We start from the raw sequence: 16,282 nt of genomic DNA, 5'->3' as shown, positions 1-16,282 counted from the left end.
CTTCTTCTGCAAACAGCAGATAAAAAGGTCTGAAGGGTGGCAGATGGGGTCAGTAGTCCTCGTTCCAGGAACGTCACCAGATCTCTGAGAAAGCAGGTGTGAGGCCACAGGTTGTCGCTTTCTGCAGAGATCATGTGCAGTGACAGTAACAAGGGCGCACACAGACGGGCTCCTAGACGTTGTAACCCTGACCTCTGGGGGCAGATCTGTGTGCAAAATGTGTACACACAACGCCAGTGCTTAGCCTTGGCTTGTTTGGTGAAGAACAACGGCTCTCTCGGAGCAGACGTTTAAAAAGTGCTTTCTTTCCTTCTTTAACAGCCGAAGGATTTTTCTCTTAGAAATGGCGTTGTGCGACCACGGATGTGTTGTGGTGCTTGGTTTGTGTGTGTTTTTTTTTTAAAGAGGTGCCGAAGGGAGGTGTGTGTGTTTCATAGCGAACCTTCTTGAGAAATGCGCCAACATCTATATTATCTTCAAATATGGATTTTGGACTGCGGCGTGATGTCTTTCCCCCCCTTTCTGATGAACAAAAGAAGTCAGAATAATAAGGACTGAGCTGGTAGCCAAGATTTGCAATAGAAATCATGCTTATTTAGACTAAAGCCAGCGGGACATCCTCTCGAGTCAACAGGGCAGTTCCGAACCACTGTTAGCCGGCGGTAAAATTGATTATTTTTTATTTTCTTGAAGGAGAGACAGGGTTCTATGGCAGTGAGGGGGAAAGCACAGTTTATTTGGCCTGCTCCAACTCACAACCTTGCCTTGAGAAGGGAATGAAAAGGGTGAGGGATTTTACTGTGTTAGGTAAACGTGATCCAGGAAAGAATTAAATGCTGTATAAACGTTAACGTTCCTTTACAAATAAATGAAAGAATGAGGTCCGTCTGTCCAATAAACTTAACAAAGTAATAAATATATCATGATTTTTTTAAAGAAAAAGGATTAAACCAACCCTTGCATGGGGAAAAATACCGGTTTATACAAATACAGACACAGAGCAACCGTAAATAATAATTACTAAAGGAATCAAGAAGTGTGCCTCGGAAATAACAGCGTACGTATAATCAATTAAATTGAGACCATGGATGATGAGGGTCACAATAACATACAGTAATAACAAATTAAAAGCATAATCCTGTGTGAATACTGTAATAGTAATAATATATTATTTATTTGTTTGTTTGTTTGTTTGTTCGATTTATATCCCGCCCATCTGGTATATTAGCACTCTGGGCCGCTTACAGAATATCAAAACAACTAAACAATGATCACAAATTATTAATTAATAATTATGTACGCTAATTAGTTAAATGTGCAATAATAAATAAATAACCCACACCCTGGCCATGGAAAATAATAATTTGTTCGCCACCACTACGGTGGTGGGGAACACAGTTATATTGTATTTTGATTTGTGTATTTTATGTTTATGTTTTAGATAAATAAAAACTTTTAAAAAATTAATAATTTGTATCCGTTATAGCAACAATACTGTAACAGTCAATATGTTTATAATTTAGATTGACTGTGTTTGGTATTTTTTAATAATAATATTCCCCATAGTAACCTATAGGAGTAATGATCATTCCAATATGGATGATTTTAAACGCAACCCTAAGAATAATTGTAAACTAAATGGAATAATAAACGAATTAAATCTCTCTACCTCCTGGCGGGCGGGGCCTTACCAGCGCGAGGGGCGGGGCTTTCTTTTGTCGCCCCGCCTCCCCTCCGTGACGTCACGTTCCGCCCCGCCCAATGGGCGCGGGGATTCCCCCTTCCCTGCACGTGGCGGCTCGGCGGGCGTCCCTCGGCGCGGAGCGGAGCGGCTGCCGTTGGGGGAGGCCCGCCGGCCGGCCATGGGGACCCCGGAGGATCCGGGCCCGGCGGGAAGGGGGGAGCCCCAAGCCTCGCCCGCCCGAGGGCTCCCAGGCGGCCGGCAGCTCCGGCGGCTCTTCCCGGTCGGGGCTGGGCGAGAAGCCCGGGAGCTGGTCCAGATCGGGGGCTCGGTGGTAAGCGGCGGCGGCGGGAGGAGGAGGAGGAGGAGGAAGAACGGGAGAGAGAGAGAGAGATTTAAAAAATAGGAATATTAAGATCTCCAAAGAAAATCAGGTGTTGGTGGAAGATGTTGCTTTTAAAAAATAATAATTCCATGTTTTGTGTAGATACTTCCAATGACTTCTAATGTCATCTTGCGGTGGTTGTGCCTTACGCTGTCTTGAGATGTTGATACAACAGGAGACAACTTTATGTATGCTTTAATTTTATGTACATATATGGAGAGAGAGAGCAGATTTGGGAGCTTTGGGTATTCCCTTTTTGGACTACGGATCCCACCATCCCCTAACCAGGTTGTCAGAAGGATGCTGGGTGTTGCGGCCCAGAACATCTGCTTGGACTCCTTCGAAGCCTCTCCCAGGCCGCCCTCGGTGTCCCAACCCGAACACTTATTTAGGGAGTTTATTTTATTTATTTATAACATTTTTAAATGGAACCAGATCTGGACATTTTCATCCTGGGCGTTTTTACGAGATCGCCCTGACCACAGCGGTGGGGTTTTTTTCCCTTGACCTGTGCCTGTGTGTGTGCGCGTGCATACATGTGGGTCAACCCCACCCTTCCGCTCTTGGGTCCTTCTGGAGAGGGATCCCCACCTTTTCTGGAGGAGCCGCCTGATAAGAGGAAGCAAAGTCTTCGGCCTGCTGGGGCCCAAAGGTCGCATCCTGACCCGGTTTATGGCTTTGCAGGAAGCGAAGTCTGCAGGCAGAGCCGATCCTCAGCCCCATCGCTCCTCTTGCCTGCAAATGTCTTGAGCGAGGGCACCGAAACATGCTTTTTTTCCCCTGGTGGCCTCCCCTGTCTCTCCAGCATCCTGTAAATAAGGATTTTGCTGTCCCCCACAATGCTCAGAAAGGATTGCATTATTTCCACCCGAAAATCCAACCCTTTCCCACTCCTTGCCACCTAAATAAGGGTTGAGCCCAGCCCAGAACTGGGTTTTTTTTGTGGGGGTGGGGATGTTTTGGACTACTGCACCCCTAATCCACTCAGCAAGCATGGCTGAAAACCGCACCCAAGCCTCCCAAATGAGCGGCAGAACCGCTTTTCCTGTTCCCCAAGCAAAGGCGTGACAGCCTTGCAAAATCTTTTTGGGGGATTCTGGGTCTTGTAGTTCCTGAAGCCCCTTTCCCAAATCCTTGAATCCGAACCTTAGCCGGGCTACCCATGCCCTGAGGTGGGTGGGATCCCGTTTGCAAATCCCATCCTTCCCACCCTCTTGACAATACTGACTGATGGGACCTGCAGTCTCCAAAATCCAGGCTTGGGGAATTTGTTGTTAAGATGAACGTGTGTAATGATAGGGCTGAAGTCCTCTTTAGCGGAGCGGTGGAAGGATGATGTTCTAGATTCCTAGTACAGCCTTGTGAATAGGTAAGATTCTAGTCCTCAACGCTTTGAATTAAAATTAAAGCTAGTACTTTACCTGTTGAACTACAGCCTGTGTGCCCCCCTTCCCCCCCCCAGTCAACCCTGCTGAATTTCTGGGGCTTTCCTGCCTGGTTTGAAGTTTACACCGGCTGGCCCTTTTGAGAGACAGTGCCTATATGGAAAAACATCCATTTTTTTTCTGGTTTTTTTTTTGTTTGCTGTTCTTCCTCTGCGGTATTTGACAACAGGGTAGAAGTTTGTCTATTGAGACCATCATGCCCCCCGCCCTCAATTGCTCCCAGAGAACCTTCTAGGCTCGGTCGTGATGTTCCAAAAATAAAGGTCTCGAACACAGAGCATCTCAGTCAGAGGAAGACCACGAGGGCTTACAAGAGAGTATCCTCAGGGTATTTTTGAGGGGGGGGGGAAATGATAGCTGCCAAAATTCCATAGCCAGTGGAGCTTTTTAAAGGGGAGGTAGAATGATCTTAGTCTTCCTCTCCCCCTTAAATATGTCAGGAGGCTTTCTTCGGGATGCTTAGCGCATAACGGCGCTCTTGAGAAACCTGACCAGGATTTGGGATTTCAAGTTTCCAGTCCCTATTGCTTCCTGAAACTTATGCGATGACCTTATTCATCTCTGTCTCTCTCTGGCTATTGTCTGGATTCCCAACACCTGAAAGGAAATTCATTAAATCTTGGGGGTGGAAAAAAGGGCCACTATTCAGAGTGTGGGCGCCAAACGACCACCTTTGCCTCTGAGGTATAGGTCCTTTAGGCCTCATCCTGACCTTAAAAGAAAACCTCGCCAAGCAACCAAGCCTGGACTTGGTGCTTTCTGAGACAGCACAACAGCCTTGTAAGGTAGGACCTCCCAAATATAGTAGCAACTTAGTGACCTCCTCCAACCTCCACTGGATTTAGGGGCAGGTCCTGCTGTGATCCAGAGACCAGTCCTCTGTAAGAATTATTTTTGTTATTTTATTATTTTATTATTTATTTATTTAATTTATATCCCGCCTATCTGAATCACATAGGACCACTCTAGGCAGCTAAAGAAAATAAAGTAGTTTCATTGAAATACAGTTGTTGCATTAAAGGCAAATTGTGGATCGGTGAGACCTCCCTGATGTAAATCCCATTGATTTAATGGACCTACTCTAACCAGTATGGTTCAGGCCCATAGATTCGAAGCGGATCGGTTCCGGGTGAATTAACTCACCCTTTCGTCCTGCGGGCATATAATTAAACGCTTCTGTTTCTCTCCCTCTGCTCGCGTGACCTCCGGCTTCGGCCGATGACCGTTCATTGCTCAAGAGGATCATCTTCACCTGCCCGGCCGGGCGGAGGTTGCATAAGAAGACCTTGTCTGTGCCTGTTTGAGCTCAACTTGGATTTTATCGCTTGGGTACAAAAAGCACTCGAGCGAAGAGCCGCTTGTTTTCCGGAACCCGAGAGCCAACTCAAACGACGAAGCACCCAAAAAACACACAACAGTTCCCCGGTTGGCACTCACAAGCAGAGAACAGAAGGAGCCAATGCTTTCCTAGCAAAAAAAAATACTCCAAAAATAAAAATGAAGCCAAAAAAAAAAAAAGCCACCCCACATGCTGAAAACTAGCTTTTGCTAGCTAGGTGTCTAGGATGCAGTGCTAGGTCAATCTGGTGAATGCTGTGTTGGAATGCTGTGACCCCTTTTCCTGGCAGCAACAGTATATAAAACGGGGATATTGGTGTGCTCGGGGAAACTCCCAGAATTTGGATGTGATGAAATACGTAAAAGAAAATTGGTGGGTGAGAAATGGGATGGAGTTTCCTCTGAAAGGGTATGGCTAGCCGACGAGCTGGCATTTGGAAACACCCCTACCTGGATTACAACATTTATTTTCAGGTCCAGCAGAATTCAGTGAGAACTTACTCTTGAGTAACCGAGTGTAAAGGGATTGCCTCCTTAACTTGGCTGCTGATATGCAGAGTTCCAACTTCCTGGAAAAAAAAACTTGGATTTTGTTCCACTTTATATATTCCTTCCCCCCCCCCCCGCTTTGCCAAAAACAAAAAAGCAGGTTTCTAGTTCTCATGATCAAGCGTGCTTGTGCTGTTCTTTTCCAGTTTGTGGCTCAGCTGCTGGGCTTCCTGATCAGCGTGGTCAGCTCCATCTTCTGCGGCCATCTGGGAAAAGCCGAGCTAGACGCGGTCACGCTGGCCGTATCGGTAGGTATCCTTTAGACTGTCCACCCTTTATGGTTTGTTTTGGCCCCCATCATCCTTCTCTCATCATCTCCTCCCGGATCTTTTTTATACCAGGACTGAACCGCCATCCTTATCCACATTTTTCAGCATCCACTGGTGGGCGGGGAGGGTTTCGACCCATCTCCGGTGTATGCGGGGGTCCTACCTGCCGTTATCTTAACCTTATACTCCAAATGTTTGGTTTTTTAAAAATCCCCTTGTTTTTCACCCCAAAACAAATGTTTTTAACATCGCCGCATTAAATATAAGGGGTTACAGTACTTCCAACCTCCATAAATTATTATTTTGTTATTTCCACAGCTGGCTCTCTTCTTGACTGCTTTGCCACCTCAGGGCATCGTTGGACTCCGAATCCCAGAAGCCCCAGCTGCCAGGGGAATGATGGGAGTTGTAGTCTAGGTTTTCGGTCTCCAAAAGCCTTTAAAAACAATGCAACATTCTTATGGTCAATTCTCTCTATTTTCTTACTTCTTTCTCTCGGTCCCTATTGCTCCTGCCCTGCCAGGTGGTCAACGTCATCGGCATTTCCATCGGCACCGGGCTGGCGTCTGTCTGTGACACCCTCATGTCCCAGGTAAATGGTGGTGGTTGCCCCCATCATCCTTCCTCTCCATCAGGGGTTTTTTCATTGACTGCACAGAGTGGTAACCATGGATTCTGTTGTGCTGATTTTTGTACCTCTCCGATTTACTCACTCTTACAACATTGCATTGCTCCTTATTTTAACCAATTCATGCTGAGTGGGGGATGCTGGGAGTCGTAGTCAGGAAAAGTGACACGTCCAAGCCTACGTCTTTCACTCACCTGGACCAAGGCCTAGCTCAGAGGTTATGGAGCTGTCTTGGGCCTGGACTTCCTTTTGTTAATATATACATATATATAAGCAAGCTTCTGTGCTGGTTCTTGGGAATCGTAGTTCTTTGGAAGGCACCCTAAATAGCGCCTTAAAGGCAGTGAGACGGAAGCTCCTGAAAAAACACTGCATCTTCCTGTCTGTTCTGGACATGAATGAGAGGCCCGACACAGGCCTAGTCCAGGCGAGTGAAATGTAGGTATTTCCGGGTGTGGGTCTGAGCTTCGATTGCCGGAATTCTACCTGGGAATTATTGGGAAATCCCGGGATTCAGGTTTCCAGAAACCCCAAATGGCCTATCCGTATTGACTAGCAGCATCTCACCAAAGTTTACGGTAGAAACCACTCCTTTACCCGCGAAATGGCTACCCTTTTTCGCATGTTCTTGTGCAGGCAGCGACAGACAGTTTGTTAATTCCTCTTCGATAAAGGGCTGTATGCTTATTTATCTCCCGCCCTCCTGCTTCTGTTTTGGTGTAGACCTACGGCAGTAGGAACGTGAAGCGCGTGGGCACGATCCTCCAGCGGGGGATCCTGATCCTGCTCCTTTTCTGCTTTCCCTGCTGGGCCATCTTTCTCAACACCGAACGGATCCTGCTGCTCTGCAGACAAGACCCGGAGGTTTCCAGGTGAGGGGAGCCTGAGATTCCTCTCCAGGGTCTGAGATTCCCGTGTCCTGGTTTAAACAGGGCATCCTCAGAACCGTCACTCCCAGAGCCTCCTGGCCTGGAGCAGTCTATCTCCCAAGGCTAGATTCTGGGGCCAAAGAAGGACGCCAACCCACTGCTTTTGGGTTCCCAGATTTCTGGACAGAATCAAGAGTTCGGTCCCATTTTGTCGTACTGCCCGAACCTTTATCTGTTTCGGGGGTAGGGGTTACATCCTGTGGACAGGCACCCCTTTAAATTTGAGGATGCAGTGGGTCGACTGGCCCGGGGCCAGACGGGGATGATGGCGGGGGGGGGGAAGGAGTCATGAGTCCAATGGCTGAAAGAATGGGCTTTGTGTCGACCGGAGGGAAAAGGACTGGATGCCGCCCCCACCCCAGCCCCCGTGATGCAAATAAACCCAGATACAGTACTTGGAAAGCAGCCACGTAGACGATGGTGCAGGATCACCCCTGGTTGCTCCCGAGGACACGGCGAGAACCGGCACGCAGAAATCGGAGCGGGTTTCCAATAAACATGGGAGGGAATGACCTCTCAATGCTTGTTTGAGAAGGGGGCCAACCCTCAGGATCGGCCGGCTGGCCTCCCTCTCAAGGGTGTCGTCCTCTTGAGAACGCTGCGTCACTTTGGGACAGACTAGATGACCTCTCAGGACCTTGCCTGTTTTGGCCCTGGTCTGATCCGAGCCCCGTCAGCCCCATGTTCTTAGCACCTCCGTGGAAGACGTTAAAACCGGGCGGCTCTTTGTCTTCCAGATTAACGCAAGTCTACGTCTTGATATTTATTCCTGCACTTCCAGTAAGTTTCACTCTTGCTTTTTCTCTGTTGTTGTTGTTGGTTTCCCCCCCCCCCCAGCGTTTATTTTCATTTTATTCCTGATTTCCTTATTAGTTACCCGCATAACACCTTTTCTCCTCTTCCGGTGGGCTCAAGAGAGCACGCCTGGCTCTCTGGCCCCTGTTTTATCTCTCTCACACCCCTCCGAGGTAGGTCAGGGCGAGCCCGTACGGCCAGTCAGCTTCTTGGGCTCCCGAGGGGCTCGAACCGGCCTCTCCCAGGTTTCCCCCTTGCTGTAGGAGATGGAATGCGTGGCCCTCTGGATGTCCGTGGACTACAAATCCCATCGTCCCCTCCATTTGCCTGGGTGCAACGCGAGTTGTAGTGCAGCCACATTGGGCAAGGGGCCAACCGTGCGAGGCATGTGTGCTCCTGGGCGGGTTGCCCTCTTTTAGTCTGGCCTACATTGCAGGACCGTCGTGAGGACAGGAGAGAGGAAGAAAAGCGTGCCCTGGAGCCGCATCCTTCAGCGTTGGGTGGTGACGTTGGTCTCCAGGGCCAGGCAGAGAAGCTAGGTTGTGGCCATAGAAAATGCTAATAAAATACAGTAGGACTCCCATATCCACAGGACCAATATCTGCTGATTCACTTATCCACGGTGTGAAAATTCTAAAAATATTAAAAGAAACATTTCTAGAAATATACAGTACATATATTTCTAAAGATGAAGTTACCAGAACTGGCCACTAGAGGGAGACAGAGGCCATGCTATGTTTAGTGTTTTCTATTAAAATCCGCATTTTCCAAGATCCACAGGGTGGGGGTCCTTCTATCATTCAATGTGCTACTTCTTTTTTCCCCCCCTCCTCTCTAGGCAGCCTTCATCTACCAGTTGCAGACACGCTACTTACAAAGCCAGGTATCTTCTCTGTCCTTTCACTTGAGGGGGTGGTCGTGACTCTGACGCTCCGGGTTGCGGTACGAGCCGCAGCTCACGCTTGGCAGCCTTTGCTGGTGGAGCAGCCGGGAAGCAGGGCTTGGTGGGGGAGTTCTTGCCTGAATAGGAGAGCTGGCGGAGGTGGGCCCGATCCTCTGCCTAGGCAGCTCTGTGGGCTCCTACGTCTTGTTTATTCTCCCCCCCCTTTTTTTGCCTGCGTTTCAGGCCATTCTTCTGCCCCAGGTGATAACGGGGGTGGCCGCCAACATCTTAAACGTCATCATGAACTCGGTCTTCCTTTACACCTTCAAGCTGGGCGTGGTGTAAGTCGTCATTTATTCCTTTGGTTTACATGATTAAAAAAACAAAAACAATAATAATAATGAAATTCACCAAACATTAATCAAGTTTCTAGGCTTCTTGAATACAGGAGAATTTTCAGCAGAGCCACAAAAGCTGTTTTGGCAAATGTTAAAAAGCTAAATATTTTGTTCTGACTGTTCCCCTCTTTTTCTGCCTCTCCACCCTAGAGGCTCAGCCTGGGCTAACACGTTATCTCAGAATTTGCAAGCCATTCTCCTTTTCCTCTACGTCTGGTGGAAGAAGATTCACAAGGAAACCTGGGGAGGTGAGCTAAAGAATATTTTTGTGCCAACCCTCTGCCATGTCCCCCCCCTTCTGCTGGTTTCTTTCTTCTTTGTATGAAGAACAGAGTTTCATTACTTACAGTTGAAGAGCTCCAACAGCAAAGTGAGAAAGGGAAAATTCCGAGCATACAGCAGGCCAGTTCAAATGGAGAAATAGTACAGTGATGCCTCACATAGCGGCGATAATCCGTGCAGCAAAAATCGCTGCAAAGCAATTTTGTCGCTATGCGATATTAAAAAGCCCGTAGGAATGCACTGACACCCCTTCAATGCGTTCCTATGGGCTTAAAACTCACCTTAAAGCGAAAATCCTCCATATGGCGGCCATTTTCGCTGCCCGGTAAGCAAGGAATCCGTCCCAGAAAACAGCGGGTGGCCATTTTTTTTTAACCTGGCGGCCATTTTGGAACCTCTGATCAGCTGTTAGAAAATCATCGCTTTGCAATGATCAGTAAGCGAAACAGGGTACCGATCATCGCAAAGCGATTTTTTCCCATTTAAAACATCGCAATGCGATCGCAAAAAGTTCGTCGCTATGCAATTTCATTATTAAATAGGGTGCCCATTAAGCAAGGCACCGCTGTACTTTAACGAAGACACACAACACACATGTAAAAACCTGGGCCAGAAATTATTCTGAAATTTGGCACCTGTTGGTTTCACAGGTTGGACCCTGGACTGTTTGCAGGATTGGGGCTCCTTCATGCGCCTTGCGGTCCCCAGTATGCTCATGATGTGCATTGAGTGGTGGACCTTCGAAATCGGCAGCTTCCTAGCAGGTGAGATCTTAGAGTCCCCTCTGTTGCCTCCAGAAAGTTGAATTATTGTTTTGTATAAGGGATTTAGGGAGACAGAGAGTCCCAGAAAAAGGATACCGTAGAACCACCTAGCGGCAGGATCAGTATCCGCTGATTCACTTATCCGCTGCCTGAAATGCTAAATAAAAAAACCACAGAAATACTTTTTTCTAGGGTGTATTTACCAGAACTGGCCACTAGAGAGAGACAGAAACCATGGGATGTATATAGTTCGATACTTCCACGTTTTTCAGCATCTGTGGGAGGGCTTTGAACTTGTCTCCCACGGATACTGCAGTCCGATTGTATTTTTTTATTTTTTTGCTTCTGTACGAGGAGCTGGCATGGGTGCGGAACCCTCTTCCCCGAATACATTTGCCACCTGGCGGATGAAATGAATGATCCTGGTTAGCTGGAGGCAGCTGCCTCGGGTGGCAGATTTTGGAGAGGTGGCACCTCACCTGCTAATTAGACCAGTGTTCCTGCTAATTAGACTAGGTGACCTTCGGAGATCCCTTCCCATTCTGCAGTCCTCTAGTCTTATGCTCTAATTAAGAGTTTGGCTTTTAATTCTCACTCATCATTACTCTTCCCCCCACCCCCCATTTTCTCTGTCCTGATAAAGGCATGATCAGCGTGGTGGAACTGGGGGCTCAATCCATCATCTACGAACTAGCTACTGTTGCCTACCTGGTACGGATCCACGCAGCTAACGAGGAGCTTTTCAAGTTTTTAACTCACCTGTTCCAGTAACTGTAAAAGTAAAAGCCTGGAAGTAATGAGTTACAAGTAACTGGCAGAGTTACTCTTGCTAAAAGTAACTTGCAAAGAGATACTATTCATGGACCTCCAGCAGTGTAAAGAAATTCCATTATAAAAATATATGCATGGGGCCGAAATTACGTTGAGGAGTGTAATGTGTAAAGTTTTTAAGTTACTTTTAAAAGTTACCTTTCAGAGGTGCTTTAAGGCATTTTTAGACTCCTCCGAGCAGAAGTTTTGAAATTTGTGTGTGTGTGTGTGTGTGTGTGTGTGTGTGTGTGTGTGTGTGTGTGTGTGTGTGTGTGTGTGTGTGTTTTACCAACAGAAATGCTTAAGTCGTGAGATGAATTGGTTACTGAAACTATGAATTGCTTTTCTAAATATTCTAATAAATAACGGGGAGTGAATTACTTTTTAACTCTGAATAAAACTTGGTTAGCACAATTTTCAACAGACATGGTGGAGGGGAAGGCTATGAGGCAAAAGGTTAATCAAGTCTCTGCCCACAAGGAGATTACAGTGCAGGAATGTAACTTTATTATTGAACAACTTTTGGAGCTAACCCAATTGTAGGAATGTGAGACCAGGACTTTGAAAATCCAGGTTCGATTTTCTGCTGCGCCAGTGAGATTCACTTGTCCTACCTCACAGGGTCGTTGGGGCGGAACAGGAGCAGGAAGGAGGCAGGCCTTGAATTGAGCGATGGAAAGACAACTTACATAAAAGCAACCAATAAAGGAAGAAGCAAACGAACCAGCCTAAAAATACCAGCCCCCTTATTGCTTCGATCCCAGAGGATTCTCGACCACGGTTTACTCCCACCTCTTCTTCTTAACTTATTACTTAACCTGTTTTGTGTCCTCCAGTTGCCGCAAGGGATGAGCGTAGCCTCTAGTGTCCGAGTGGGCAATGCGTTGGGAGCCGGAAACGCCGATCAAGCCAAGCGATCCTGCATCACGGGTCTCCTCTGCACCGGTGTGTATGTCTCTTTAAAGCCTTGCAGGTCAGCTGGGTGGTGGGCGGAGCCTTTTTCAGCCATCAGCAATCTTTAAAGGGATCACAGTCAGGGAAAGGCAAAATGAGATTCTAGTCCTCATGGTGGTCCTCTCTCTTTGCTGTTTTCTTTTTTTTCCAGGGGCCTTTGCTGTGGTGTTTTCTGGCCTCCTGGCGGCCGTCAAGGATGTGGTCGCTTACATTTTTACCAGTGACAGGTCCGTAATTCTGACTCCCCCCCCCCACACTCCATTTCTGAGCTTTCTCTTTTATACAACGTATCCCATGGTTCTTGGCTTGGATTATTCTTTCAGCTGAACCTTTCCATGTTATAAGTTAGTAATTAAAAAGTTGTAAATTTGCTCTTAGCTCCTTGCAGCCGATTTAAAGTACCGGGGCAGGGGGGATCCCGTATCCCCAGGATCGGTATCCACTGATTCACTTAGCCACTCTAAAAATATTAAAAGAAAAATCCTAGAAATATATATATCTATGTATTAAAATAGTGTTTGCTATAATCCACACGTTTCAGCTTCCGCGGGAGGGGGGACTTGCAACGGATTCCACTGCAGATACGGGGCTGTCTTGTAATTTTGTGGCTTTTTCCTTTTCACTTCTGTTTTTCTCCCCAACAGAGAAATTGTTGCCTTAGTTTCCAAGGTTATGATGATTTTCGCTCCTTTCCATCTGTTTGATGCTATCGCAGTAAGTCCCAGGATGCCTGACTCACTGGGTGTTGGGGGGGGGGGGGTTAGAGTGACCACAGTTCTTCTTGGTGTTGGTGATCCTAACAGCTTCCCCAGAATCCAAGCATCTTCTAAAATACATTGTATTAAACACATGAGGCTTCTAGAGATTCAGTGACTCGTACAGAGGGGCAGCCAAACCCCTCCTCCTCCTCCTCCTCGGCGGGTGGGGGGGATCCACCATTCAGTTGATCTCTCTGCCATCTAGTGATCTCTCTGCACCAGATGCAGGAGCAGGTAGGCAACAGCTGTAGAAGCAGGAGTTGAGCGGGGCATCATCCAGAGACATGACAGAGGAGGTTTGAACTCTTCGGAGTCGTTAGTAATCCATCCGTGGGCCAAACAGGAGCGTGGCCGACTGCCTGGGAGTCTGCTCCGTGTGCATGCGCCAACCTTTCTCAAATAAGCTTAAAACCCACACGGTTTTCCCTGACTCTCCTTTTTTTCCATCATTACACCCCTGTGAGGCGGGCCACGCTGAGCGAAAGACTGGCCTAGCGCCCCCCCCCAAGATATTCACACCCGGATAGCTCAAGCCAAAGGCTCTAACTGCTATCCCTCGCAGCCGTCTTTCCTTCCATGCACTCCTCTGCTTCTCTCCCCCCCCCCAATACACAGGCCACGTGCGGTGGGATCCTGCGAGGCGCTGGGAAGCAGAAGATCGGGGCCCTGGCCAACGCCATCGGATACTACGCCATCGGTTTGCCCATCGGGATCACGCTTATGTTCGGGTACAACCTGGGAGTCATGGGTGAGCGTCCCGTGTTTAAAAAGAGCCGAGACGGGCCAGAGTTACTTCCTCTGGACTACAGTAACCAGAACTCCCTAGCGATCCAATTAGCTTAGGGTTAGATAGAGGAGTTATTAAGGGAATCCCTCTTTCCCACCAAAATACAGTCAGGGCCCCTTTATCCACCAGATCCCTGTTTTCTGATTCACTTAATCTGCAGTCTGAAAATAGTAAAAGAAAAATCCCTCCAAAATATATATATATATAGAACGATGAGGTTGCCAAAACAGGCCACTAGAGAGAGAGAGAGAGAGAGAGAGACCGTGGCTATGTATAACATTGGTATTTTTCAGCATCCACGGGATTGGGGGGGGCTTGGAATGGATCGTCCCACGGAAACAGGGGCTCCTCTGGCATTTCAAAACGTTTTTGCTGCTGGTAGTACTCAGAAGGTAGATGTTAAGTGGAGGAAAGAAAAATCCCATTTTAGGATTTTTAAGTTCTTTTTTTAATTTTGGGGGGTGGGAAGGGGGAAATCACAGGATGTAGAGAGAAATGTGGAAGCTGAAATCCGTTCGCTGTCCACGGTCGCTCCGTTGGCGCGTCTCCGGTGATAAGGTTTCGGCTTTTGGACTTCTAAAAGCCGAACTAAGGGGGCTGAGACCCACGGAGCGTTGGTTTTCTGAACAGTCCCTTGATTATAGGGTTTCCCCCCCTCCCTTTCCTTCCAGGACTCTGGACCGGCTTGATCGTCTGCATCTCCCTGCAGGCTTTTTCTTTCCTGATCGTGGTCTTGCGAACCGACTGGAAGAAATCGGCCGAGGAGGTAAGAATCTGAAAAACCGATGCTGGCCTTTTTATAGGGTTTTGGGTATTTTTCTCGCGCCGAGAGGAAAGAGCCAGGATCTGAGGTGCTGTGGGGAGGGGGACCTCCTTTTGGGTGGAAAGGTCTCGGATTAAAACCTGCAAAAGCCAGCATCTTACTCTCGTCTCGCCCTGCGCTAGAGTTTGGAAAGAACGCGTTAGATTTTGAACGCGATAACACTTTCAAAATGGCTGTTTTTTCCCCAGGGAATAATTGCTTATGGGCTGAGAAGGATTTTAAACATTAAAATGAGAGTTTGGAGGACCCTCCTCCCAGATTTTTGGTGTGGGCTGATCCTCCTGGCACTGCCGTCTAAACTTTGAATTGATGGGTTTTGCTCCATCAGCGTGTTGCTGGAATCTTTGGCTGGGGTGTTGAGGCTTTTTTGCATTGTCTGCTTAGCCATGATCTTCTTTTTTCCCCTCTCTATCCCACTCACGTCTAGGCCCAAATCCGTGCAGGCTTGATAGCCAGGCTCCAAACTGTGACTGACGCCAAAGAAAACTCTATCGAGAAACCTGTTTCTTTAGGTACCTTTTCATGGGGAAGTTCATGACATTAAGGCTGTTACTCCTGGTTGAAAAGAGCAAAGGGGGTGAATGCCTTTCTGCATTGTCAAAATGGTGTGTCCCCCCCCAAATCATTTTTAAAGAGGCTGCCTGAAAATCTATCCTGTACTTTAAAAAAAAGTACAGTAGGGCTCCCGTATCCACTGATTCACTTATCCGTGGTCTGAAAATATGATAGGGGTCTTCTTACTGTTCCAACCCCAACCAACGGAACCCATAATTGGCCAGATTGAACCCTGTTCTCTTTCCCGTTTTGCCTGCCCCAAGGGGCTGAAAGCGGTGCTGGAGACATTTCCGGAGGCCCTGGTGGCCGATGGGGGTCAGAGGGGGAAGAGATGGGGCGGCTGTGTTTCAGCTTAAAGTTGCTGAACTTTGCAAATGGGGAGATCTTGCAGGGAAGCCGAGAACGAGCCGGGGGACCCTCATAGGCCAGATTCGACCTCAGGGTTTGAGGTCCTCCCCGACCTTACGAGATTCCCTTTTCTGCCCCATAGCCTATCTGGCGACCGAACCTGGGGTTCCCAACGGAGACGCGCTCAGCGACGCGGGTCACGAGAGCGAAATGGTGCCGGAGCACCAGTTCATCCTGTCGGAAGAGCCCCCGCAAGCAGAAATCCTGTCTGGGAAAGAGCTGGCCATTCGCCGCGGGCTGGCTCTGGTGTCGGCCGTTGGTATCCTGATCATCGGGGTCACGATCCGCCTCCTGCTGCCCAACAGATAGAAACCAGGGACCTGAAGTGGGTGAAAGGCAGGAGCCGATGGCTCTCTTCCAGCCAGAGACGGCCCCGTCTCCGTCAGAGAGGTTTCCAGAATCTTCTCCGTTGGCCTAGAAACTCTTCCTTTAAGGCCGGCTCGGGCACCTTCTCCGGACCGACGTGAGTGGTTTGTTTTGGCCTGGATCCGGCCATTGACCGAAACTTGTTGAAAGCCACTTTAGTTAAAAGTTTGGCCCGAAGTTCAAAGCTGAATGTTACCGGCTGGAATTCACTGGTCCCGTAGGATCCCTCTATCCGCGGGATCATTATCCGCTGTCTCTTTTATCCACTGCCTGAGAATGCTAATTAACAAACCCTTACTGAGAACTTACTGTATCGCAAAAGCAAATGACAGTGGTTGAGTCTAGGCGCCTGAGACAAACTGAAAGCCGGCTGGCCGAAAACGGTGCCTTCCGTGGTCCCTAAATTTTTCGTAATTCTGTGTTTTGTGACGGTTTGGGGTTTCTACGAATAAATAAGGTTTTCTTAAGGACCGAA

General features: G+C 48.1%; 1 protein-coding gene across 2 annotated transcripts in view; it reads left to right on the top strand.

Annotated features, from left to right (window-relative positions):
* Positions 1-16,282, top strand: part of SLC47A1 (solute carrier family 47 member 1) — a 27,722-nt gene extending 11,440 nt beyond the window's left edge. Inside the window, exons 1-17 of one of the 2 annotated variants that reach the window (XM_020809101.3) lie at positions 1,766-2,015; positions 5,545-5,646; positions 6,191-6,259; positions 7,019-7,167; positions 7,962-8,004; positions 8,858-8,902; positions 9,146-9,243; positions 9,451-9,548; positions 10,233-10,346; positions 10,990-11,057; positions 11,993-12,101; positions 12,262-12,337; positions 12,755-12,824; positions 13,484-13,616; positions 14,327-14,421; positions 14,906-14,990; positions 15,524-16,282. In XM_020809101.3, the coding sequence (XP_020664760.3) occupies positions 1,863-2,015; positions 5,545-5,646; positions 6,191-6,259; positions 7,019-7,167; positions 7,962-8,004; positions 8,858-8,902; positions 9,146-9,243; positions 9,451-9,548; positions 10,233-10,346; positions 10,990-11,057; positions 11,993-12,101; positions 12,262-12,337; positions 12,755-12,824; positions 13,484-13,616; positions 14,327-14,421; positions 14,906-14,990; positions 15,524-15,750 (1,734 nt within the window). In that variant the 5' untranslated portion in view covers positions 1,766-1,862 and the 3' untranslated portion in view covers positions 15,751-16,282. Of the gene's footprint in view, positions 1-1,765; positions 2,016-5,544; positions 5,647-6,190; positions 6,260-7,018; positions 7,168-7,961; positions 8,005-8,857; positions 8,903-9,145; positions 9,244-9,450; positions 9,549-10,232; positions 10,347-10,989; positions 11,058-11,992; positions 12,102-12,261; positions 12,338-12,754; positions 12,825-13,483; positions 13,617-14,326; positions 14,422-14,905; positions 14,991-15,523 lie in introns of those variants that run through there. The other variant, XM_072978593.2, reaches the window with a different exon arrangement.

This window comes from Pogona vitticeps, chromosome 7, assembly GCF_051106095.1.
Source record: "Pogona vitticeps strain Pit_001003342236 chromosome 7, PviZW2.1, whole genome shotgun sequence".
Lineage (NCBI taxonomy): Eukaryota > Metazoa > Chordata > Lepidosauria > Squamata > Agamidae > Pogona > Pogona vitticeps.
The sequence above is the reverse complement of the archived record's forward strand: the minus strand, read 5'-3'. Positions and strand labels throughout refer to the sequence as shown.